The sequence below is a fragment of the Syngnathus floridae genome, chromosome 6 (assembly GCF_059516105.1).
Source record: "Syngnathus floridae isolate MCC-2025c chromosome 6, RoL_Sflo_1.0, whole genome shotgun sequence".
Classification (NCBI taxonomy): Eukaryota; Metazoa; Chordata; class Actinopteri; order Syngnathiformes; family Syngnathidae; genus Syngnathus; species Syngnathus floridae.
Window position 1 is genome coordinate 14,595,353 of NC_142418.1, and position 27,170 is coordinate 14,622,522.

The 27,170-nt window shown below is 43.0% G+C and overlaps 2 protein-coding genes across 2 annotated transcripts in view; both read left to right on the forward strand.

Annotated features, from left to right (window-relative positions):
• Nucleotides 1-683: 683 nt before the first annotated feature.
• On the forward strand, nt 684-6,910 carry LOC148396758 (uncharacterized). The gene is made up of 11 exons (XM_088377905.1): nt 684-847; nt 3,748-3,896; nt 4,004-4,192; nt 4,276-4,337; nt 4,410-4,463; nt 4,562-4,660; nt 4,731-4,866; nt 5,053-5,171; nt 5,302-5,397; nt 5,554-5,664; nt 6,141-6,910. Exons 1-11 carry the CDS (start codon nt 840-842, stop codon nt 6,204-6,206), a joined length of 1,089 nt encoding a protein of 362 aa, XP_088234031.1. The 5' UTR covers nt 684-839; the 3' UTR covers nt 6,207-6,910.
• Nucleotides 6,911-7,239: 329 nt separating this feature from the next.
• Nucleotides 7,240-27,170, forward strand: part of LOC148396759 (alanine and arginine rich domain containing protein) — a 62,231-nt gene continuing 42,300 nt past the window's right edge. Inside the window, exons 1-2 of the mRNA XM_088377897.1 lie at nt 7,240-7,478; nt 24,688-24,812. The gene's annotated coding sequence lies outside the window, so the exon portion shown is untranslated. The remainder of the gene's footprint in view (nt 7,479-24,687; nt 24,813-27,170) is intronic.

Consider the following 27,170-nt stretch of genomic DNA (forward strand, 5'->3'; position numbering starts at 1 on the left):
TTAAAAAAAAAAAAAAAAAGGCTCGCTGCACAATCATTCCTATTGTTCCTGAGACATTTTCGTCTTCCCTTTTTCCGTATTTTAACATCTTGCAGAGCACTCACACAGCCGGAGTCATTTTGATCTAATCCAAATGGAGCTGTTTAAACAAGTCACATGCTCCTTTCCTCATTTTTATCAATAAACCCTAAACCAACACGCCCCCCTGTCCGCCATTGATGCAAAACTCTTCAGTAAATATCGCAAAGTTGTCAGCAGTTCTTTAAACTAAAACTTTAACAGGCTGTAATGAGAGTTAAGTCCACCAGTGGGCGCCACAACGTGCATTTTCAAACGACTGCCAAAGGTCGACAGTGTCAAAAGCTGGCAAAAAAAAACCCTCATCAAATATTTTCTGAACTGTTTTTGCAGTAACAAGTACACCGCAAGTCCCAAAAATACTTTGTGTTCTCCAGTTTGTCATCTTTGCTTATTATTTAAGGCTGTAAAAAAAAAAACTTAGGCCTCGGCATGCTTTTAAATCGAAAGGAAGCGGTCATCTTATCGATCAATAGCAGCTCCACTTTACGTAATGCCTTCACACCACAAGGCCCGCCAATGTAACAACCCTCCTACACGGGACACACCCACATTCAACACATACACACCCCGCCCCACTCTTCTACACACACACACATACCTGATAAAACATGACCCCTGGGTGGGCGTGGCCAAGGTCTGCAAAGCTGAATGTGCAAGTTGGAGCCAAGTGAAGACAACACAAGAGCTGAAGCGAGGTCGCCAGTCTTCCTTTTTTGTTTTTGCATCGGAGGGAGTCACAACAACACACGACAGGCAACATGAGCAGGTGAGCGAGCGACCTTTTTGATCATTTTAAGGTCAACTCAAAGGTGACTCCTGAAGTTCTCACTGTTCACTTCCTGCCTTTGCATTTGAATCATAAACATTCAAGTGTGTTTCGTTTTGATGCTCGTGCATGCAAACTTCTGCATTTTTGCTTCCTCTGTTCATATTGTCCTTGTTCTAATTTTACGACCTTGATAACGTCCTGGGGTGTTGGGTTTCTTCTGTCACACCCTGCATGCGAGCTGAATGGCATGATTGACAATGTTCAGTTCACTCATGGAATGTATCACATGAAGACACATGGAGCTAAGTCAAACTTTTCACACCAAGTACAACACGGAAGAATGTTACAGTAGCGTAGTAGGGCTAAGTGTTCGCCAATGCGGACAGCATTATGCGCTCTCGACTCGTTCTAAAGCGTTGCTGCTGCATTGTGTGGGTGTTTGTTGCACAACTGTAGTTGTTTTGGTTTTTTTAAATTCTTAGTTGCTTGTTATAAGAAGCAGATCATGTGACTTCTTCCTCGGTCAACTGCGTAGTATTACTTTGCCAGCAAGGAGGAATGCGCTTTTGCACGGTTTGAACATTAACACGGAGTTTAAAAATAGGAAAGTACTGCATTTACATAATGATTAACTAAAAATAAAAGATGCATATGGAATAAAGAAATGCACATCAGTAAACATTTGATAACAAATATCTCTAAAAGGTTAAATGGAAATATACTGTACTTTAAAAAAAAGTTAAATACAGCTGAACTGGACTCTAGTTCGAGCCAGTGTATCATTATGCATAATTTGATTTATTTAATTTATATTTAATTTAATTCAGTGATTGTTACCTCTACCACTAGAGGGAGCCGGTGTCCCAGCATTTTTAGTTTGTCGAGTTTGGCAAGATAATTGAGCCTATTGACGGACTCATTATGTTATATGTAATGTGAATAATGTCCATTCCACTTTTGAGTTTTATTACGTGAGACCTGTTTTCCTTCTTTCCAAGTTTTTCAGCAGAGCTTTGGTAAATAGCAGCAGTGTCAGGCGGGTGGGAGAGGTCACGCCCCACCTTCAGGGCAAACTTATACGTACAGCCCTTTAAAAAAAAAAAAAGTTCTTTGTTCATAAGTTCCTTCCTGTATGCAAAATCCTAAAATGAGTTAGTGTATCTATCTTTCCCTTGTGTAAGATATTGCACAAGTTTCCACGAGGGACCCTGCCAGAAGGGCTGCTATGCATTAGAGTGAACCCCCAAGCCCTCCCCCCACCCCTCCCCATCCTGTTGCTGCTGGGGCTCATGTTACACGCAAACCCATGTATACACTCCCTGTGTTGGTGTGATGTTGTAACACAAACCAAATGTGTCAACTTGAACTCCCTCACCCAAAAAAAAAAAATCCCTGTTGTGATAAGTCAACTTTGATAAATACAATACAGAGCATTCTGAATTGTTTGGCGGGCATCCACAGAAAATAAAGCAGCTTAGAATTGAAGGAAGTGGTGTTTTTTTTTTTTTAAATCGATACAGGCTTCCCACCATTTTTTTTTGTATTTTGTATCAATAAGCAAAGTCACATGATTACCAGTAAAAGGAAACACAGTGGAGAACAAAGATTTTTTTGAAGATGATCTGGTTTTGTCTTTGCCAACTTTCACCACGTCCCACATCTGGATGCAATTGTGCACATTCCTTAAAGTTATGACCTTCCCAAGCCCCCCCACCCCCCTAAAAAAAAAAGGATGAGAAAACAATCGAAGGACGCAGGCAGAAAGGCCTTGAAGGGTTTCAGTTACCATTTGGGTGGTTATTAGCGCCTTTGTGTTTGTTTGTTTTTGTTCAGTTTTAGCGCTTATCTTTCAAGTGTATTCTTCTTGGTGACATAACAAGCTGCATCTGATGCTGATCAGGAGAACTGGTGTTCGTCAAGCATGTGACAAGCAGGGAAAGAGCAGAGCTGTTTTATGGCCTTTTGAGGAGGAGCCCAGATTAGGAATGTGGAACGTCAAGAGCAGAAGGGAAAAAATATATTTAGAAAAGTCAGACAAAGGAGGTGGAGCTGTGGAGACCTTCTTGCCGTTCTATCTAAACGTTCTTTGCGTGCTTCAATCTATTTCTGCCTCTGCAAAGTCAAAGACTGTGCACTGAATTTGAAGGTTGAGGCCACTTTAATTGGCCAGGAACTAAGTTAGTTGTGTTCACTCCTACAACGGCGCAAACATTCCTTTCTATTCACGCCTGTCAACGGAAATGCCAAAAGAAAGACAAATAGGGCCCATAATGTAATTTTTTAAAATATATATTTAATAAATATGTTGTATATATATTATATATATATTTTATTATATTTAGATATTTTATATATTTAATTTCTTAATATGGAAATATATTTGCAATATTATGAGAATAATACTTTTAGAATGAAAGTAATCATGAATTTTGTTGGGTCAAAGGAATTATTTGAGGACAAAGTTGTAGTTTTTATTTTATTTTTTTACTTCATTTTGCCGAGTTGGAGGTTCATTTTGAAATCAAGGGGAAATTCTGCTGCTGATCGTCCAACATCAGAAGCACTTTTGAGGGCTTCCATGTAGTGCCGGATCGCGAAGAAAGCGATGCAAGTCATGTTATGTGCGATGAGCTGCTATTATTCTGACTTTGATTAGCATCATGCCAACTTTAGACAGCAAAAAGAGTAAAGCAGCTGATGATTTACAGTCAGGCTTTTATGTAATGTCGTGATCATTCGTTTGGATGCATTTCAGCACCGCAGATGTGCATTGCAGCACCGCAGATGTACATTGCGTTCTTGGCAGGGTCTTGTTTTCCTTTTTGAACCCGATGCACTCCTCTTGGGGGTTGGAACGTTGCAGCGTTTGACTTCTGTCTCTCTCCCGTGGTGCGTAGGTGTTTGATCAGCCAGGCGGAGGTGCAGAGTTTCATCGAGAGGTGCATGATGGCGGTGGGCACCAAGGAGCATCACGCCCGCAGCCTGGCCCAGGTTCTAGTGGAGGGTGACCACAGGGGTCACTACAGCCACGGACTCAACAGGATGGGTCAGTGAGCTGTTGTGGGCTACGGCTCACAAACAGAAGCTCACGCGCAGACTGACTCATGATGTCACGCCCCTTGAAATATCATTTTGGACGATTTTTCCTGACAGATATGTACGTGAAAGATGTTAAGACGGGAATCTGTGCCAAGGATGGGGAGCCTGTCGTGGAAAAGGAGAGTCCGGCCACGGCCCTCGTGAACGGGCAGAACCTCCTGGGCCCTGTGGTGGGGAACTTCTGCATGAATTTGGCCATCAAGAAGGCCAAAGAAGTCGGGATCGGCTGGGTGGTGGCGCGCGGTGAGTTAGCCGTGAAATTTTTTTTTTTTATGTGATACTTGTTGATATGTTTTCTCTCTTAATACATCGTATGTATCTTTTAGGCTCCAACCATTATGGCATTGCCGGCCACTACGCCATGCTGGCTCTGAAGGAGAACATGATCGTGAGTCCAAAACGTCTCAAAGTCCAACCGCCGTCTCGTTTTGGTTTTTCTAATCAAAGATCCTCATCACAGGGAATGTCCTTCACCAACACGTCCCCTCTGGTGGTCCCCACTCGTGGAAAAGAGGTGAGCCCTTCTTCTGAAACCCCCTCATGATAAATCATTTATATAGGAATATAGGAAAAATATAGGATTACTTCACGAAGCCGAGGTGTTGTTTGTAGTGCACCTTAGGCACCAACCCCCTCAGCGTGGCAGCGCCGTCCAAAAATGGGGACAGCTTCGTTTTGGACATGGCCACATCGGCAGTCGCCCTTGGAAAAGTGAGGACACTCAAACGAAAACAAGGAACTTCCTTGGCGTGACACTTCCCCCCCCTCCTTCTGGACACAGGTGGAGCTGCACGACCGTCGCGGCGACACTATCCCAGAGGGGTGGGGCTGCGACCCCAAGGGCAAGATCACCACCGACCCTAAGGAAGTTCTGAACGGAGGAGGCTTGGTTCCCATCGGTGGCAGCGAGGCCACAGGTCTGCCCGGATGTTCCGTCGAGTCTTTTATTGACGAAACATTGACCCATATGTTATGAATTATGATCAAAATAAACATGACCTCCCTCCATGTACGCAATACTAAAAGATTTAAAGGTAATTTGGAACACTTCTTGCATTGGATCTCATTAACTGAACTGTATTATGGTGTGTGTATGTTGTTAGGAGGCTACAAAGGTTACGGCCTTGGGATGATGGTAGAAGTGTTCTGCGGTATCCTGGCCGGAGCCAAATACAGCAAACACATCCGCACATGGAAAGTGACCGACAAGGTTGCAGATTTGGTAGGTTGCACAGTTTTGAGGGTTAAGCAAATTCATGTGACCTTTGACCCAGTGAGTGTTTACTCTTTGCAGTGAGGCCTTGAACTCATGATGTCAAAACCAAGTGGCGTATGTGTGTGTGTTTTCACAGGGTCAGTGTTTCGTGGCAATCAACCCGGAGAACTTTGCTCCCGGGTTCACCGACCGCATGGTGGACCTCCTGGCCATCCATAGAGAACTGGACCCTGTGAGTGTTTGGGTTCTGGGAAAAGCGGAAAAAGCATCAGCATAAAGTTATCTGTTTATAGAACTACAAATTTAATACAGACATAAGTGAATAAATATGTAAATCAATACAATATGGAAATGAGGGGCATCTATTTGTATTGTATTTATGCTGCAGGCTGATGCTGACGCTCCTGTTCTGGCCGCCGGAGATCCCGAGAGGGCTAACATCGCCAAGTGCGAGAAGATGGGCGGCATCCCATATCATATCAACGTCGTCAAATACATGGTGGGTATTTGACAACACGCAAAAATCATGTTCAGACACAGTGCAAGCACTGAAGCAGCTTGTTATATTTGATTTAGAAAATAATATTTCAGTTATCCTTAATATTTCATTTAAAAATGAAATATTTTCTGAATAAATCAAAATTCATCTGCACGAAAGTTAATGTAATACAATACATTCATATTTATAGTTATTGAATGTTTGTTTTTACAGCAACCGAAGCAGTCACCGCGTAAAATATTGTTTTGTTTATAACATTGCCACCTTGTGGACGTTAGGGGTAACTTCATAATTACTGGCGTTTTTTTAAATCACACAAGAAATACGAAAAAAATGCATTTTTGTTGAGAGACAACTTAAAAATATGATTACTATTAAAGTGTAAAATTTAAAAATAAGTTTTACTACAATAATAGACAAAAAAATGTTTTGTTAGAAAATGTCCTCTCATTCTGGAATATTTTGTTGACTTTCAGAATGAATGTGCCAAGAGAGAGGGCGTCAGTCCTCTGCTGCCTTGTGACAAAATCGTTCCAGAGTAGAAGTGTCAAGTTGGAGATCATCTCGGCTTCTTCAGCCTGGTTGGTGTTTGTCAATAGCGTGACCAAATGAAACCAATTCTTTAACTAATGACAAATGAGGATTGTGTCAAATTACGTTTTAGTCAAATTTAGTATGTCTGACATACGAACAACTCGGCTGTTACTTTGAGCTCAAATTGTTCAGCTTGCTTCTCTTTGCATGTTTTTCTTTACCGATTGTGCAGACGAAACGTTGCCTTAACACCAAGTCCAGCCGATGCTGTCAATCAGATGACAACTCAGTGAACAAATGCGGTTAGAAATGAGTGAATGTACTGTGAAAGCGGCCTTGTGATGTTTGGAAGACAGAACTTTTTTTTAAATTGAATTGGGAACTGACTTGATATTTTTATATGTACTGCGAGCCTTGTCAAGATAAGCGGTTTAGATAAAGGATGGATGGATGGATGGATGGATGGATGGATGGATGGATGGATGGATGGATGGATGGATGGATGGATGGATGGATGGATGGATGGATGGATGGATGGATGGATGGATGGATGGATGGATGGATGGATGGATGGATGGATGGATGGATGGATGGATGGATGGATGGATGGATGGATGGATGGATGGATGGATGGATGGATGGATGGATGGATGGAATAAACAAACTATAAAAGTGCCTTATTAGTCCCAATAAAAAGCCATATCAGACAAAGCGTATTTGTCCTCGTTTTTTTTGTATCTGACATCCTATAAAGGATTTTATCATTGCTTTAACGTGTACTACAAAGGAAATATTAAAATAAGGAAATACTAAAAAACATTTAGGAAGTTAAACTGAACACATAGATAGGTGTAGAAGCCAATCATTCATAATAATACATAACCTAAAAGAGAAGAATAAGTGTGCTGTAAACTTAAAAGGACATTTATTCCTGGTTTAATTTGGATGATGAATGAATGAATAAATTATACTTGCGAGATATTTAATGCTTTTTTTTTTTTTTTTTACTTTTACACGAGTATTTTGGTCAAGAAGAAATTATAAAAGTAGACTTTTAGTCCTTCAGTTTGACCTCTGTTTCATTTGACCGCCATTTGACGTCTTTCGCCAATCAAATCAAGACAGGAAGTCACGCGACCACAGTCACCACACGACGTCTGATTGCGGCCTTGACAAAAGTTTGAGGAAGCCTGTGCTCACTTTTTATTTCCCAAAAAAATAAGTTTGTCGTCTGAAATTTCAGCTAAAGCTCGAAGCGTAACTTGAGAAGACACGTTACGGTGAGTAGACGTTCCCATTATTGTTTTTGTCGTTTATTTGTTTTGGTTTAGCACAAGAATGACAAAATAGCACTTCCATGGTCATTTTTAATTGTGTCCCATTTTTGTAAAGTAGCAATGTTCTTATTTGAGTAAATTTTATACGCCGCCCTTTGACTGTATTTATGACTGCACACAATTTCAATTTATCAGTCTTTTCTGTAATGATATGAAGCTTGTGTTGTGAAGTGAATATTGGCCGCTAGATAGAGACAAAGTACTGTTTAGGAATATCGTGACAAAGTCGTGCAGTTGCAACACAATAAAAAAAACATGCTTTTGTTTTCAGTTAAGTTGTATTTTTACAGTTTTATCAAAATTCAATCAATAATATTATGTTATGAACTTTATTTCCTCATTGTGGTCCCTGGTTATCTTTAGCTTATCACAGTTTACTATACTGTATATTTAATTTAATTAAACAACGGTACAATAAGAGAACTATATAACACGGTAAAAAAAATATGATCACCTTGTGAATATTTAGATAACTGATTATTTTATGCACCACTTGAAGGAACCAGTGTTAAATAGCATTTCCACTCTGAGCCAGGAAGAGACATCTCTGGTGACATGAGGGGGGGGGGGGGGAGTGATGGATGCCCAAATCAGGCCTATAATCTCCCATGCCAAAAGTCCTGGCACCAGGCCTTGGACCCTAGTTGTCTCGTTAGCACTTGGCCGACCTCAGACAAAAGGAGAGAAATCAACAAATCAATAGGCTTTCAGTCCTGGGAAGGGGGAGAAAGAGTGCGTGTGTGTCTTTATGTGGAGGGTCGGGGGGTAATAACAGGAAGTCAGCCTGGACGTGGTCTGTGATTGGTCAACGGGGAGACATGTTCATTAGGTTTGGGGGAAGGTTGATGTGTCCCCCCCCGCCCGAGTCAGAGGATTAAGGGGCCGACTGAAATCCTTGTCGAAATACGGGTGGTGGTGGGGATCTAATCTGCGCTGGCCTTGGCCCTGTGCCCCCCCCCCCCCCCCCCCCCTCGTGGATTAGATTTGGGGCCCACTCCAAATACTCCCGAGAACAGGGCTGCTGTTGAGGATTAAGAAGATTCTAACAGGTGTTTTCTTTTGTGGTGCTGAGGGGCGACCCGGACATCACTCGCTGAACGAGACGATCATGAAGTGATCGACTATTGCCGGCCGGAGATGCACAAAGGGGCGGGGCTTCCAACGTCGAGGTCAGCTCGTGCTTATTTTGGGCCCTAAATCTTAAATTTGCCAGTCAAATGACAGGTCCGAGGGATGACTGATGGAAAGCGTTGGAGGGGCTGGGGGCGGGGGGGCTCTCCTGCTGGGTCGTTAATGAAGTGGAGTGACTTCCTGGTTGGTTCTACGCAGCTGTTGTCCCCCTCACAAAGGCAACATTTTTGGCCTTGACTCTGATGTGTGCCCTCACCTCTCACTTCGTCTCAGCCAGGTGCTTGGTGCGAGCCCCTTTGGTCAAACAGTCCAAATGAATTTCCTCAGTGGGCATGTTCCTGCGCTCTCACACCAAAGCGTGAGCAGACTGTTGAGGTGTTGCTCGGCCTTTGTCTGCCTGTGAGGTCCCAAAAGCGCTTTGACAGCTGCTCGGCCACCTGCGAGAGGCCGCCGGGGAAATCGTGCAGGATGGCCGTGCACACGTCCTACTTGTACACGTACTGTAGTCATAAAATTTGAGAATAATATTTGAGCATTTTTCACGCCACAGGTCCAATGGCGGGTGATGAAAACGAGAATCAATCCACCATTCGCGGCACAACTGCTAAAATGGCTTGTTGCGCTCTCAGGCCTGAGTTCAAATCAATGACGTCAATACTTAACCTTTGCGTTCAATCGATGCAGCTAGAGACACAAATGATGAAAGCAGTGGTGTTTGATTTGATTGCTATCATGATCGACTATAAATTGACTATATATAAAAACAGAGCATTTGTTTTTGAATGAAATATTCTGTTCAAAGTTCGTCTTGCTGATTCTGAATTAGCCACCAGGGGACAGTGTAAGCCGTAACAGTTAAAACAATGTGATTCTCTTCTTTTAATTTTTTAAAATATTATATTTTATATTATATATATTGTATTTATATTATACATTTTCATTATATTTATATTATATTTGTTATATTAGATGATTTATATTTATTATATTATCATATATTAATTTTTTTATTTTTAATATTTTAATTTAGTTTTACGGTCAACTTCATTCATAATTGGGTGTCAGTGGACGTATGTGTCAGCAGGCTAGCTCGTTGCTGGGTGTCAGGCTGGAAATACACTTCCCATCCATTATCCATCTGGGCCCCCCCCCCCCCCCCACTCACCCACCCACCCGACACAAAAACTCTTCTCTTGCTTGGTCACTCACTCTTCCTCTCCCCTCACCCACACCAATCCTCCAGTGACATCACAAGAGTGCATCAATATTTGCATATATGTCTGACGTCATTTTAATTCTGCTTACATTTATTGTAACCAAGCGCTGCTTTCAACCAATCGAGGCCCTCCGTGAATTAATTTTGCTCAGAGTGCTTGTCATTTTCAATTTATTTGACTTTATTTATTTGTTTGCTTTGCTCTCCGTCTCTTGACATCACCATCGAACCGGCAGGTGTCCTGACCCCCTTTTTTTTCGATCCTATCATAGTGTGTTGCGTATTTCCATGTCAATGTGCTGATCAATATCTCTTTCGAAACAATTCAGTTCTTTGTCACGTCTGGGGTCATAGTTCAAGGGGGATGGAGGGGGGGGGGGGGCATTTCAAGGCATGTTAACGCTGAGATAATTTTGGTCCAGAGTGATGCGGATGGAACTTTGCTGTGGTCATAATAACAGCTGGTGTGGTGTATGGGGGGGTCTGCTGCACGGCTGGTGGGGTGGCTGGGAAAGAGCTCCTCCCCTGCGAACCCACCGAGGCTTTCTGCATCTGCTCAGCTGTCGGACCCCCAGACCCCCCCGCACCCCAACTGCATCTCAGTGCTCCATCAGCTGAGAGCAGCAGGAGAGACAGCTGGTCAGTGCTACCGGGGAAACACAGCCTGTTTTTATGTGAGTGTGTTTTGGGGAGGGGGCAATGACATCACTGCCAAAAGTGATCCATTTAAACACATGCTCAGCTATAGAGACATTTTTTAAAATGTTCAAGCCCGTTAATAAATGATGGGAGGTGGTTGAGGACATTTGGGTTGAACCACTTGGAAAATGTTCTTTAAGTGCAGCATAATTCGGATAAAGCCACCTTATTTGAACATATATAGGGTTGATGACTAATTACAGGCGATTTAGCCCAGAAAAATAACACCGTTATTCATTTTGGCAAGTTTCACAAAATGACTTTTTCTTTCCAAAAGGCCACAATGAAAGTATAGAGTAACAAAATGCTAGTTTTCAGTTCTGATCAAAACTGGTCCTTCACAGTGCTCAGTCAAACATATTTTTTCTATTAATTATTTTTTATGAAAGTGTCTACAGCAGTTGTCTAATATAAAACTGTTCAAGTGTACCGTACTGTATCATTTTGAATTCAAGCTAACAAGCTAGCTGACGTTACTGTGCACTTTCATCACCACTTTTAGTTAAAACAAAAATGTCTAAGAATAAAATTAAATATAAAATAAATATAAAAAATAAAAGTAAATATTTTCTTTTCTAAGCCTCCTTAAGTGAACGGAAATGCTTCACTGTTTCCTTAAGGAACATTGGCCAATAGCTTAGCAGGCTAACTTTACCGTACGTTACAGTTGCATGTTTAAAATGTGTTTGTATCACCAAGACAACCAAATAACACTTAACACTTTCCCAAAATACATAAAAATCATCTTTTAACCTAAAATCAATTTGATTTCATCCAGCAAATTCAATTTTGAAGTTGTAATTTGGCAGGCGCCTTTACTTGAGCGTTTTTTTTTTTGTCTGTGAACCGATGGCATCTTTTTAACCGCATGCTCGTAAGCACATTGGGGGGCTGCTGTTGTGATTGTTTGGTTTGGTCGAGGGGGGGGGAGTTTAAAATGAGTCAAATTTGAGAGGAGGAGGAGGAGGTGGGAACGTGATGGAACAGAAAGCCGAGCTCTTTTGTCCTAAAAAGTCTGGTCACACCAGGGTCAGGAGCGAGGGGAAAAAAAAAATCTGACTAAAGAAAAAGATTTACGAGTACTTGAAGTCAATCAAAACAAGTTCCAACCTTCTATTTTGCTTTTACTTGCAAATAAATCCAGAGAAAACTATTAATCTGCGGCTTTTGGGCTTAGCCTCAGTTGCTTGTCCGCAGGGTGGCAAAATAAAAGCTTTGCTTTAGGGGAGAGTCATGGGGGAGGGTGGGGGGGGGCAGCCATGCAATCATATAATCCATCTGTCTGCGTCATAAAGCGCAAAGAAGAGCTCCTCGTTAGCGCGCTCCAGCGACACTTTGCCTTAAGTGGCCAGCGTCCATCTGCTCCAAGCCGCAAAGGCCGCTGGTGATCATTGATCCCTTATTGATTGCGCGAATTGCTTAATGACCACCGAGGTCACCTCATTAAGCATCGGCCGCGCGTTTTAATCGCGCTGGGCTAATTTAAGACCTCCCCTGATTAATTTGGGGGGGGGAATGCACGCTGGGTTTAAGAGGCCAACAATGGATGGCAGATGACCGACAGATCCCCGAGTGGCTTTGCAAAGCGCCGCCGATGCTTGGATTGTAAATTCTTTCATGAACATATTGTGTTAATAAAGTCCAGAAAGATGGACGCGCCAGATTGCCAACATTTGTTCCAGAACATATTGTGCAATCATTTGTTGGTTTTGGGGGGTGTCAACTTTTTGTCGCAGGGTTTGACTTCTGGATATGCGGAATAGTTTTTTTTTTTTTTTTTAAATTCTCATCTCTTCTGTGTAGAAGGACTTGGGTGGCGGTCAACGCAACCATTTGCTGCTCTGTTTGTGTTGGACAATCCGTAAAGTCGCTTCCTAGTTGGCCATCGTTCGTTACACTTGCTTGACCAAAATAAGTGCTGACCACACACAAGGATAGAAGATCGTAAATATTGACCAGGTGTAGCATTTTTTTGTCAGCAAATTGAGGAGAAAAATTAATCACATTTTAAAAACAAAATTAGGGCTTAGCTAATTTAAAAAATGGTTAGATTGTAAATTATAACTTTTTTAAAATTATTAAATTAGTACAAAAAAATATAAATGATTTAAAAAATATTTGTTGTCTTGAGTTATGAGCAAACCACGAGCCCAAAAAAGTTTAAATATTAATGTAAAAAAAAAAAAGCAGACTATTTAGCAAAGTCTTATGGTTAATTTAAAAAAAAAAAATCTTCTCCTCTGACCTGTTTTAACCATCCTCACCACCAGGGTGCGATGTTTCCTCACCCTTTTGGGTGGGGGGGCATCAGTCACAATGTGTTAGGTCAGAAAGTACACATAACACACTATACATAGCCCGACAAAAACAAAGATGTGCTGTTGAATGTTGTCGCTTTTAACAAGGCTTCATTCATCATCATGCGGTTGCTTCTGCAGTATCTAAAACGTAAACAAACTCGTGCCCACCCCCGCTTTGGCGGCCCACCTCTGGTCGACCACACCCTCATTGGGGTGAACCATGTCTTTGTCTGCCTCCGTGTGTGTGCGTGTGTGTGTTTGTGTGCATACGGTGATTGTACTGGATGTGAAAGAGCGCTCTGTGTAAAATAGTGGCTGCAACACTATTCATAGATTTAACTTTAAAGGTAATTGGGGACATTTCCTGAAGGCTTTTTTTTCCCCATTTAGACTCAACTCTTGCGGGGGTAGTTCACAATTCTTGACTATGTTCCTACAGTATGAGACGATTGTCTATTTTTGAGATCTATGGAGATGACCTTGACCACCGTGAAGATGCTTTGGGCGCACGAGGCGGCCTTGTTGGTATAAAGGAGGGTTTGAAAGCGTGGGCTTCGTCTTTGGGCTTCTGGGTTGGGTCGAAGTGACAGATTAGCCAAGACATGTGCTATTTGTGTCCGCTTATGGTTTCTGAGCTTTAAAATAACACCGTCTCACTTTTGGAAACACACTGCGCGTTTGTTTAAGGTAAAGGCGCGCCCACGTAGACTTTTACTGACACATTTGATCGCGATCATAACGCTGTAGTTGACCATCTGTTTTCTTTTTTACACTTTTAAGAAAGTTACAAATCTTAAGACATAGCCTGTAGTTTGACATCTGTACATTGCGTTAATTTTCATTGGCAAAAAAAAGTTTTTACTGAATACTAAAGTAAATTTATCTTTATAAATCTCATCCTTCTAAAGTAACTACCTGTACTCGAGTACAATTAATAAAATGTTTGAGGACAAGATTTGGTGATTCATTCACAGGATAGACTATTCAGAAGTCATTCTCACAGCTAACACAAGGGGGCAGTAGAGGTCCATCCTCTCCTCCTGTCCAGCGGCACCTTCAAATAAAATTAATTGCATGATTACAAAATAATGCTCATGACAAGACTCGTGTGTCACCGATGATGAATAAAGAAAGATCCTGTTGTGTTGCTTTGTGTAACCAAAAGAGGGAGAGGGAGGGGGGAGGCATTGCCCTCTTCCTCCCATTGTTCTCACCTGGGTGCAAACAAACAAACAAACTTTCAAATCAAGTCAAGCGGGCTGTTGCCACGGCGATGGACAACAGAAACTAAAGCCCAACTTGTCCCCGCGTGCGTCCGACACTGTTAGATGAGAACCAGAAAGTAAATTGGAGGCAAAGTGAACCCGCGGTGTCCATTACAGAAGAGAACGTATACGTTGGGAGTTTAGTGACTGATGAGGCCCGAGGCTCGCGATGAGAAGAGATAAGAGCGCCCCTGGGTGTAGTTCACCTTCCAACAAGCATTTCAAACATGTCACTTTACTCGAAAAACATCGGCGTTAAAACTGATGTGACTCCCAACAAGCCCTCGGGCTCGTGGATATCTAGACTCAGATTTTCGGGCTAAACTTGAGCCCGAATTATAGTTGACCTTCGATCCGCAACACTTCAGTGAAGTTCTCAGCGGAAAGGAGAAGAGAGTCAACGTTTTCCAAGTAATGTGCTGAGTTTACGCGTGGAGTCACCCACCGCCCACATGCCAGGTCGCTTTCACTTCCTGATGGTTGTAGTCGTTTCAGTATGAATAGATGAAACTCGTTTAAAAAAAAAATAGAATTGCCGCAAATTTACAGGCAAGAGATTTGTGGTCAGGATCACGTGTGAATTGTGTCAGCAGGCAGTGCGGCTTCTTTGCGAGTTCCAAAAATAGCCGTCCAATGTTGATTGAAGACTCGCGACCTCAATTTCAATTTCGCAGACAGGCACAAATCTTCATTTGTAAATTTTGTAATTTGAGAAAGATATAGCCCCAATTAACGGGATTACAGTTCATTTCAATGAGGAAGTTTGATTTGCTTTATGAATAATATGCAAGGTGTGGCTCCTCTTTTGTGTTTCACCTTTTAGGACAAAAATCGGTCCAGAACTTGTATGAGCATCTCACCCCCGACTGAATTGGCTTAATGGATCCCTCGGAGATATTTTGTGTCTACTGAGCTTTCACTCATTTACCACACCAGCTCCGGGGGATGTTTGATTTGGAATCCTGCTGTCAAATAATTTCACCTCCGCAGAGTTGATGATGTGTTTACACACCGCTCATCGGGAGGAAATGCTGACTCGGTGAGAGCGTCAAGTCGTGTGTCACACTCTCGGTCAAAGCAGGAGGTTGTGCTTCTCAATGTCACATTTATGACCTAAGCGCAGAATTTTAATTAAATATTTTTGGGGCCAGACTTCATATAGAGTAGAAAAAAGCCAGAGTGCTCGTAAGGAATTTTAGCCCTCACTGCCATTTTTCTGTCCATCACCTGGAAATTTACCAAAGTGCCGTCCCAGCACCGATACTAGGGGGGGGCGGGGTGATGTTGAGATCCAAAGTGAATCATTGGCCAAAATGGCCGCTGCCAATAAAAATGGACAATAGAAAGAAATGCCTCGGGCTGTTTAACAGCCTTTTGCGGTATTTAAAATGCATCCACTCTTGCACTTACTGGGAGCTTAAATGAGCCGAGTTTGTCTCGTTAATGACCTGTGTGTGTATGTGTGTGTGTGTGTGTGTGTGTGTGTGTGTGTGTGTGCGCACAAGGTGGTGGACAATAGAAATACACACAACACAAGTTTCCCTCCGTTTCCCGACTACTTCCCGCCCTCTGAATGTTTTAGAGGATTAGTCAGTGATAAGTGACATCAGACTGAACATGTGGACCTTGACCCCCATGTGTGCACGCACGCACACACACACACACATATATGCACACACACCGGTTGCTGAGTCATGCCTCTATAGCGTTGCGCTATAGGAAAAGAGAATGACATCATTCCATGCGGATAGTCTTTTGTGCGTGCGAGCGTGATTCAGACTCTGACTCACTGTCTGTCTGCCAGAGGTGGCCCTTTCCTAGTGTTCTTCTGGTTTCCCGCCAAAATCTCTCCCCCACCTTGCAAATGTTTGTTCCCTCCAAAAGCACACCACCCTCCCTTTTCTCCTTGGCCTTCTTTTCTATCAACTCTGACCTTTGACCTCCTGCTCCTGTTGACTCAAGAGGCCGGCACAGGCCACTCAGAGCTCCTCAAGCCTTAGGCGGTAATCACTGCGTGTGTGTGTGTGTGTGTGCGTGTGCATGCATGCATGTGTGTGTGATTGCGACGTTTGTTGCTATAAGTTGTAAGTGTGTAGTGTTTTTTTTTCCACAGACTACATTTCTATATTTTTATTTATATTATATATTATTTTCAAATGTTATTTTATATATTATTTTTTGCGTGACGGCCAAAGTGTGGCGCGGCTGCTTTAGAGCGCCTCATTGTTTTCTAAACTAATTAGCGAAATTGGATAACAGCAAACGTGATGATCTCTCACAGAAACAAATATCCGAGTCCAGCGGCCCACACGTGCAGCAAATGCTCGCAACTGTCCTAGCGTGCCATCAGTTAACTCTCCGTTTATGCTGAATGGTCTCGACCCGCCCGCGTAGCCCGTCATGTGATGTCATCGGGGGTCGGAGGGGAAGCTGCCAAGCCAGCGCAAGCAGCCTTGCCTTTGGCCTTCAGAACAAAACCCGACTCTATTGGACCCGCTTGACCCGCTGCTCGTGTTACAGAGCACAAGAGAAACAGTCAGAAGTAAACCATAGATCATTTTCACATGTGGCAAGTGATGATGTGGAAACCAAGCAGTTGAGACTTTTTTTTTTTTTAATTAACTGCACCCAGATTTTGTGACATCTGTCCAATTGGATGTGTCGATGTCATCACAGTGGTTTACCATGGTGGCAGATGCTCATCACGCACTTCAATCACACTTCTTTCGGAGTTATTGCCCAAATATGAGATGCAAAAAATGCAGATGGAATGAAGTCAATAAACTGGAAAGGGAGGGAGGGAATCAAAAATCTGTGAGAGCTGTAGAGAAATGTGATGGCGAGGCAGATAAGAGGTAGCGATACAGGCGGAGGAGGAACAAGGAGGGTGTGTCCTCTCTCCTTGCACAAAGTGGCATTGTGCGTTGAGCCCTGCACACGTCAACAATGGCTTTGAGTGACAGGAGGCTCCCAAATCTCCTCCGGGTCCGCAACGGCGCCTTTGTTTCCTGGTCTCGTATTGTGGCGGACAAAGGGTGCGCTGCGGCCGGCAGTCAGTGTGTGTGTGCGTGCGTGTGTGTGTGTTCAAAGTGTACTTTTACAAGTCACTACTTTACACACGTAAGGGTGGACAATCGGGAAAAGTGACTCTGATGAGGATCTTCCATGACACCCAGAACATCGGAACCCTCATTGTCTGGACCAGGTACCGCGACAATGGAGCTAGCTTGATGGGACAAATTGTAGCATCCCATCTGTTGTTCAGAGCGACACTACCTGGCCGACCAAACAGATGTGCCGTTTGACAAGCTCGACCCCGTCCTTTTGCCAGCGCTCGCCAATCCGTGACGCGGGCCACAAAGCCCAATTGCGAATCGCCTTCCGCTGTTTCCCGAAGACCCGACCTGGGGGCCGAGCCCCGCCCCGCCGTCAGATGTGGCCTAGCCAAGTGTGGTGGAGTCTGCCTGGTTTTAACGCGGCGGGGGCCCGGCGGAGACCATTGTGCGAGGTCTTGCGGCGCAGCGGGTCGCCGGCAGAAGCCGCCTGGCGGGAGTCTTTGAAGACGGGCCAGCGGGGTCCGAGTTTATGGGGATAGTTGGGATGTAGAGAGGAGAAAAGAAGCAAAGGGGGTCAGGTGGAGGGGGGAGAGTCCTTTGGAGCAGCAGTTTAATAAAGATATTTAATACCACAGAGGGGCCCTGCTTTGACTCTTTGAAGGGACATGAGCTTCAAGAAAGGAGGCCAGACAGCTGATTGTAGAGACAGAGTCCAAAAAAGGGAGGGCGAGGGAGGATGACACTCATGAGACGCATAAAAGCAGAGCAATAATTGCCAAGCTTTTTTAATTAAAAGCCTCTTTTGAAGACACAATTTGTTAGGTCGGGTCCAGTCAGCATAAAAGTCGCAAGCCTGGAGATTCAGGATCGAGGCCAGCTCAATAATATCAACTTGAATTTGAGTTCTGATTTGTTTGGTGTGATAAAAATCATTATTGTGAAGCTCCGTTTATGTTAAATCCCTGAGACCATAAGTGCGCCACAACTTAGACCTGCTTTCACGAGGTCTAAAATCTAGTCTACCTTCTGTGTGAGGCAGATTTTGGATCTGTACAACTTCTGGCATGTTTGACTTTAGCTGTTCCACTGCCCTACACAAATTCTGAGAAATCTTGCTGACACAGCAGCTCTGGCTTTGCCAGTGGGCTGGCTGCCCTTAGAAGGGTTGAAAGGAGCTTGTTGTCCCATCCGGCAACCGTGGGCAGAATTTCAGGTCCATTGTGCCCTCAGAGACCACTAACTCCTCCATATTCATCCAAGCAGGGTGGAATCTAATAAAACCTTGGGCTCAGGGGAAGCAATTGTTATCCGGCGTCACACGCCGACAATGCTTCCGCTATGCGGGCTATCCCAAATAAATCGACTATTGAGAGCCTAATTTTGAGGGTGGATTTAACCATGTGAACATGCATGTGGGCAGTTGGGACCTTAGGTTGCGTTTCAACTGAAATTATAGTTGGAAATAAATTAGAATTACTTCTCCAACTGGTCGATTTTAGAAAGTTCCACAGAAGAAGAGAACCTTGTTTGGTTGAGGTTGAAGAACAATCGTTAGAGTATGGTGGGTAATTCCAGGCTGGCCACTACAGGAAGTATCACGTCTAATCTATATGACTCATGAACTCGTTTGTTTCCTTCTTGGTTTTGTTTTTCCGTGTTTGTCAGCTCACTTGTTTCGTTCAAAACACATCTTGATGTTCCTTTTTTTTGGGGGGTTGAGTTTCTGTTTGTACCCGGGCAGCTGTTGAACCACTTGACCCATTTTTCACTATGAATCATGTGTTGGGTTTATCTAAATGACAAACATACCGTCTTATTGTTGATGATATATTGAAACCCAGGCACAGAGAATTTCTTTCACTGTGAAGCCAATGAATGGAAGGTTGTTAATAGCTTTGAGGGATAATACTTTAGAACGAGGACACAAAATGGAACATGAGCTGACAAAAATCCCAAATGTTTCCCACCAGATTTGATGCTGATATGATGTACGCTAAACATCCCAAACATGTGCAAGTCATAAGAACACCCTCGAGTCTTAACCTTTAAATTTTCAGCGAGTCCCAAGTTATCTTTATTTAATGTCTGACTCACGTTTTTTTTTTTTTTTTGCTATGCTCCATCTTTCCGTGCTTTTCTTTGGCCTTGCTTTCTCTCTGGTTGGATTTCGGATTTGGTTGGAATGTGTAGTTGCGTCCACCCGCTGATTGTATATTTGCATTCTTTTCCCTTGGAAATTCCAATGAAACCTGGACAGAGTTCCAGCAACCCGAAGGGTCCCGGCGTCCATTTTGGTTGCGGGCTGTTGACTTGTCTCATTGTGACACTTAATGGAGTAAGAGATAAGAGTAGCGGGCACTGTTTAACGCGGCAGTCGTTCTGGCTCCAGCGGCCGACCCGCTGGTCTGTCTCCCTGTCTGGCTGCAGGCGTGAGGTGTCGGGTTTCTCCGCTGGAAGAACAATGGGGCCTCCAGCCTGAGTCAGCACTCTGCGGCTGCCCCGCCTTCCCCGCTAGTCGCAGGCTTTTTCCCTCCAACAAATGCGACCAGCCAATGGGAGCTTGGTGTTGGGGGGGGGTGCACATATACGCACCAAACAGGAGGAAGTCAAGTGGGGGTTGGGAAATTGGTGGGGAGGAAAATAATGCCGTGCAGGCTTTTACTATCTGTGCAGATGTGCAGCAGGCCTGAAATCAACCAGCAGTTCTCTGAAATGGCCACGACTGCTGCTTTGGTGCATGCAAGAGAAAGCACACACCTGGAAAAAAGTGCTTTGTTCTATTATTATATTATATTACATTATATTATATTTTATTATATTATTCATATGTATTGTTTTGCTTTCTAGCAGAAGCTTGAAGATTTTATGCTAACACTTGTTGCTATTTTGAATTGTTCATAATTCATCCCATTCATATAAGAAGAGACTTTTTCTTTTTGAGTGGAAATATTTTTTTTTTTTGCTTTGTTTTAGCTGTGAATGTTTTTTATGCTCCAGAAAAACGAGTTGAGTATAGCTAGCCTTACACGCAATAAATCCTAAAAATTCAAGGCTTTAATCCATAATTATTTGCCTTCTACTTTCCGACGATGTTGCATTTACATCCTCGCCACCGTGTCGGTGCTCAGTGGATAGAAGAGATTTCTGGAAACAGACTCCATGCCTTCACGTGGATTTGCAGGATGCGGTTACAAGTTCAAAGGCGCGTTCCCAACTTGGTGCGCACCATCTGCCGCCTCGTGTAAGCTAAACCTCCTTTATTTATACAAAAAAAAAAAAAAAAAAAGATGAGGCCGCACAATAAGCGCTGAAAAGGAAGACGTGGCGCGTTTTGATGTCTTTAATCCTTCCTTGTGCTCGGCGTGTCATGTGCTAGCCTTGGGTGAGTGCCACGCTTGTTTTGCGTGATTGTGGCCTCACAAAAGGACGGATGCCATTGAACGTTTTGTCTCGACGATCTCCAGGAAGTCATCTCAGACAGACCAAAAGACTGCTGACCGACGCCCTTGTTTGGCCGCAGGCGGAGGCACAGGTGTCAAATGATGCTTTCATTGCGCTGGATGTTTCCGTGGCAACGGTTTGCATTCAGGCCGGACGTTTACATGACGACCACATTTTGATGGTCCGAGTGTGAACTACAATATGGGATAAAGTAGCAGTGCCAAAGAATTCCCTTATTGTTGGCTCTGATTTCATTTTGACCTTGGTATTTCGTGTTGATTGTCTTTTAGTGCGTGTTGGTGTTTTTTTTTTTAGAAACTGCTTTGTTTTAGTTGAGCTTTCATTACTCTTAGTTAACATATGGAGCATTTGTTGAGCGAAGTATTGTGTAATAAAAATAGATAAAGTAACATTTAATTCATAAATAATAAAAAATCTATTTATAAATAAATGAATAAATTAAAATGAAGTCAAATTTAATTCCCAAGGAATAAAATAGGAAATACTGTACATTTAAAATCCGCCCGAAATATATGAAAGTAATTGACAATGACGAAAATGTCACGATTTTTCTTTAGTTGTCGTTTTAGAAATGAAAAGCTGTAAATTATATACTGCTTTCATTCCATTTTTTTTTTTAAATTGCATTTTAGTCATTTCATTCATTTGCGTTATAATACCAAAAGTTATTTTCACCATGAATCCAAACAACAAAGAAGTGGTTTTCAGAACAGACACACTTCAAAATTTGGACATACTTGCTTTTCACTAGACAGCAACGACTCCACACCCTGGCGGGTGCACGCTTCCTTCTAACAGCAAACTCCTGAGCTCCTCTTTCCTGGAGCTCGGGCCTGTTTCCTGCGCGGTGTGGCACCCCCATATTCAAACAGATGTCCCCCCCGCTGAGTGCGTAACAAATTGACAGCCATTTTTCTCCCTTGCTTTCAGGAGCTTGAGGGGCGTGCCGTATTTGAGTGTGCGGCAGGGGCATCTGACCCTTTCAGGACTAATTATAAACACCTCCTCCTTGTTAAAAGATACTACTGGCTGTATTGATGCTGTCTCTGCCCTTCTCTAGTCGTGATGGAATGAAGCCTTCTCATTCATATGCCCCACCAGGGGCTGCACTCCCTGGCCACAACATTAGGTACCCCTCTTTATGCCAGAGCAAGTGGAGTGACTCTCTGAACGGCAAGCTCAATTTATGGAAACATATCGTAGAACAATTTTTTATTAGTATAGAAATGAGTTTAATCCCTCACACATGATTGAAACTAAGGAGGCACTAATTTTGTCATTTGAGTACTGGCTGATACCGAGTAGCAATATGTGATGATGCCGGTTGTAGGTTTTATTTTAATTATATATTTGTTTAAAGGAAAAAAAAAACGTGCTTGAACAGGGCTGACATGGCAACAGCTTGCATAGGCTTAAGTATCGGTGTCGATGTATCGGTGGACTTTTTCAGAGTATGAGTACAAGACGTGTCCCTACATTGAACACATAAAATTATTAAAACACAATATTGAAAAATGTGGCATCAGTGTTATATTGTTAAAAAAATCATATATTAATTAATAATATTAAAAAATGTGGTATCAGTGTTCTATTGTAAAAAAAAATCACTATAAAAAATTTCTGCTGGTTAATTAGAAGTGAAAAGTTTTTCTCCAATATTGTGTCGCAAGTGAAGCGCAATATAGTTTGTTGGAGATTTGGCAAATGTGATGGTTTTTAGGGAATGTTTACTACAGTTCCTTCAAGGTTTTAATTTGTTTTTAGTAAAAGCACTTCCTGTCTCTCTGTCTGTCTGTCTCCAACACTCATTATTAGTTGATGGTTAGCTTGCTATGGAGCCAGCCGGATTCCAGGACTGCTCAATCGTTATTATTTGTAACTTTAAATCAACTCACGTACACACACACACAAACGTGGTTTGTTGGCAGCCTCCTAAATGAGCACCATAAAGCAGAGAGGGGGCCGGCTCCAGATCCCCCCCGAGCTCCGCTGTTGCCTCACCCTGGCTAAGAATGCTCTGTTCAAACGTTGGACATTTATGGTGGGTGATATGGAGGCTAAAGTTCAGAGGCCAGGTCCAGCACACTGACGGTGTCGGTCGGTAGGAAGGAAGCGGGCCAGTAAATACTCCGTGATGGATGGAAACGTTGTTTCTCCAATGAGCCTCTGTCATTCTGCAGCGTAGCTCGTAATCATCTTATTTTATTTTTTTTTTCTCTCTAATGACCTTTAATAATAATAATTTCATGTTTATGTTGCCCGTGTCAGAACCCCACCCATATCAGGAAACCAACCCAGTCGTGGTTTCGAAGAAGCCAGCTGTTTCTTTTTTTTATGAATCTGTTTGGGAGGTGCCACAGGCCACGATGATGACGATAGTTCACTTCCAGGAAAACAAATACCTGGGAAAAAAAAAATTCATTTTCAAGTCGTCTTCTTTACACGTGATTGAACCGTCTCCACCTCCCGAGTGTGTGTGTGTGTGTTCTTATTGTGTGCGCGTGCACACCTGTGCCTTGCGGACCGATGCTGTTTTGATGTTGAGTGACATGTTGGCTTGACTTTAGCTTTTCAAGGCCGCGTCGTTCTTCAGACGTTTGCTTTGCGCCGTGTTAACAGTGACCCCCCCCCAGCCCCCCCACCCCCTTCAGCAGGGCCAGCTGTGTGGATACAATGCAAGGAGCAGTAATTGAGGAGGAACGATAGTAAAGCGCCACTCCGGACGCTTGTCTGCGGATGTTCGCCATCATGCATGAACACCTGAGTCAGCGAAAATGATCAATTCAATCGGTAGTACGCTCACTTCTGTCGATTATTCTTCAGATTTACCGTTGCGTCTCAAGAGAAGGGCGACATGAAATGCTAACTCAAGCCTGTTATTTTCCAGTCGTTTGTCGCCTGGCTCATTGCGGCGGCGATGGCGGCGCTTGCGATCCCAGACGGGATGGTTATCCTCGTGGCATAAACGGGCAGGACTGAAGTGGAGAGATAACACGCAGGACAATGCCGCAGCCCAGGCCACACACGCACACAGAAAGGCAAACGTGGGTGGTCTCTCCAACGTGACAAGGGGTTAATGACGGTGCATGGACCGCTAAAACCAGAAACACGCTAGCGCACGCATCCGTACGCACGCATCCACACAAAGGCTCGGATGAGATTGACTGCTTTCAGTGATTCCGAGGGCTCTGCGTGTGTGTGTCATAAAGCTGCTAAAAACGTTATGACCGAATAGGTCACCAAATGTTTTGAAACCATTACATTATATATATTACCACAAAGAAACTAAAAAAAGAAAACAATTACATGGTTTGATCAATTCCACAGTGATCAGTTTATAAAGGGAACATTTAGTGTAGATCAATGGAGAAGTGGTCGCATGACCTCATGTAATCATATGCACTTTTTGTCTGTACAAAAAAAGCGTATTTCTCTGAAATTGTTTTCACAAAAGTGTCTCCCTAGTGTGGCTTATCACGATGATTATTGCGCAGAAGTGCTTTAGGCTGCCCACAATAAAAAGCCACTTGAAATTGTGTTGGAGTGTAAACAGATTTTTTTGTTTGTTTTTAAGTCTTGTCTCAGGGAGAGTCCAAACAGCTGCTATGTTTCCTTCTCACTCGTCACGCACCTTCCCCAGTCGCACTATTTTTGGAAAAACAAAAAGTCTGGCTTTGCTTTTGAAGTACACACGGAGACGTTTAAAAAAAAAAAAAAAAAATCCTTCTCTTGTCCTGCCACTCAAACGCCAAACACATTCTTTATTTTGTTTTTGGAGTGTACAAATGCGCCCCTCCTCCTTCCTTTTCTCCGCACATGACGGCCACAAATAAACACTTACTCTTGTTCTTCAATTGACTGACTCATTATGGAGGAAAAGGCCCTGAGACTCAAAGCGTCATCATTCATGTTCAAATGAGCGTTTGTTTGCTTGCAAACAAAGAACAGCGCAGGGCTTTTCATTGCAATTATCGTACACACTTTACATTAGGCACGCTGATTGTATATTTGTTTTGTGTTCAGGTGCCAAGGAGCCGGCCGAGGGCTCGCTGCCACGCTGGATAAAGAGCAGATGGCGACCCGGACCGGGCAGGCAAGCCATTCACTTTCCTCGCCGTCTATTCAGCTCGGCGGCGGCGGGACGACAGGTTAGTTTGGTTCTTCAACGCATCGCTGTCACCAGGCGAGGAAAAGGAACAAACACTTTTGAATATATTCGAGTGGGCAGCCCAGTATGTTGTGTTATTGAAAGAACGGGCCTATACCAGAACTGGATTTAATTAGGTTAGTGAGTTGTGTTTGTCATCTATAGCTATTGAATGCAGCAGAGAGTAAGATGATTAAAAAATCTAAATTGATAACCAACATTCTTACAGAATATGTGGTAAAAAAATAATTGAAAAAATAAATTAAATAGAAATATATGTATATATATTTTTAAATAAAATAAATAAATAAAATATTACTAAACATGTGGTAAAACAATATATATATAAAAATCAAAATAAAATATAACCTTTCAAAAAATCTTAACATTTCGAGTAAACGCAATCCAAAAAAGTCATATTGCGTAACGCCCCCCTCCTTCCCCCCCACACAGCAGTTAACTAGCCTTCAACTGGATCTATTCAAACACTCAACCACAAAGTAGCTTTTCCTCACGCTGCTGTCATTTCAAAATGTAAATACTGTGTAGCCAATTTCCTCTAACATGTTTGCGCAGCTCGCGAGGCGTGAAGTCACACCGTGCTTCTCATGTTGGATAACTCCTCCACACGTGTGTTTTGAAACAAATACGGACTGAGCTGAGGGAACGCGGACAGATGGAAAGCCGTTGGTGTTGACTTCAGATGGACGTGATGATCTGAGTGATCTCATGAAATCAAGGCTGAACTTTTTAGTCACAACACGAAAATTGATCTGCTGGGGACATTGATAAATATAGTTGCGTGTTGTCACAATAATCAACTTTGGCGTTTTGAAGCATGAGACCCAACGCTAACATATGCAGACTGAACTAATGGGGTCCTAGCATTGACTCTTGGGGTACCCCGTATTTAATCAGATTCAATCTTACATCGTTTTGTACTTTAGTAAGACTTTTGTACTGTTTTGTGGTCGGAAGCCCGATTGAACTGTCAAAAAGTCCCTTTAGGTTCAAGAATTTGAGGATTGTGTGGATTGTCAATCGAGATTCAACAAAAATGTCACATTTTCACGAGCGCCCTCGGCCGTTTTGTATTAGGTATCAATCAAAAGCGATCGTGTTCTTTGTCAGATGGATATGCATGTATCACATGGCAGCTCTCCATACCTTGGGGGGGCCTGCTTGGGGCTGGTGTTTGCTTCCGCCCTGGCTCCCATCTGGCCTTTATTGTCTGGTTGCCCGGAGCGACAGGTGCTATTGTTCCCACGCAGACAGTTGCCGTATTGGCACACTTCTGAGGTATAGCCTGTCAACACACACACAGAAATCACCTTCTTGGCTATTTCCTGCGAGACGGGCCGTGCCGAGACAGGAAGTAGCATCGGGGTCACGCCGGGGCTCCGGAGGCTGTCAGGTGTCTCGTCTGCGGCGTTTCCCGTGAGAAGCGTAATTGTTTGTCTTCTTCTCTGCGAAGTATTACTTCAGAAGAACTGAAGTCGAGAGATTTAACGAGAAAAAAAAAAAAGCCTTCAAAGATGGGAAATGACAAACGTGGCATCTTTGATTTTGATGTGTTGTGACTGACACAGCTGTAAGTTCATGGCGGGCAACACGCGAGGCCGCAAAACCAGCAAAGTGCTTGTGAACATCTTGTACGTTACTTTTTTTTTTTAAATTTCCTCTCGCACGAGACACGGCGGGCCACATGTGGTGTTCGAGTACGTCGTCAGCCAGTGTGATTTACAGGCAATAGAAAGTCTACCTTCTAAAAGTAGTGAATTTATTTCTTTTGTACCTTTAAAAACATACGTTTACAAACAGGAAAGCATCAATAAAACACATTATGACATACGCTCGTAACATCCGTACCTCAAATCCTCTTTCCCCATTGAAATAAATGGAAATACCAATAATCAGTTCCGTTTCAGTTGACGGCAAGTGGGTAAAAAAATAGAATTTATTTTACGGTTTGACTTTGCCTTTTAAGCTAGTGGGACTTTTCTTCAATTATTTATTTGCTCGTTTTAAATGTGTAATCTCTTTGTTTTATGTTTACTTTGACAGTCAAGGTTGGCAATAAACCAGCTCGAAGCTTCTTTTTTGATAAATTGTCGACGATTTGACAAACTGCTGCTTATTGTAAAGAGCCGACTTGAGGAATCACATGTACTCTAGCTCCGATTATATTTAGTCACATGACAACCATGATTTACTCCAAGTGCATGTTTCTGCTTTTTGCGCGTGGATTGTATGGAATCTCATGTCAGGGGACACAAAATGTCCTCCAATTCTAGAACGACCCATATTTGAAGTTTCGGCACACCCAAATGGGCTTACGTCAACATGTAAATGACCAAAA

Bases quoted from the DNA above. Each gene is read 5' to 3' on its own strand.
- LOC148396758 (XM_088377905.1), top strand. The intron at 3,897-4,003 runs GTCAGTGAGCTG...TTTTCCTGACAG, and splicing joins CCACGGACTCAACAGGATGG to ATATGTACGTGAAAGATGTT. The intron at 4,193-4,275 runs GTGAGTTAGCCG...TGTATCTTTTAG, and splicing joins CGGCTGGGTGGTGGCGCGCG to GCTCCAACCATTATGGCATT.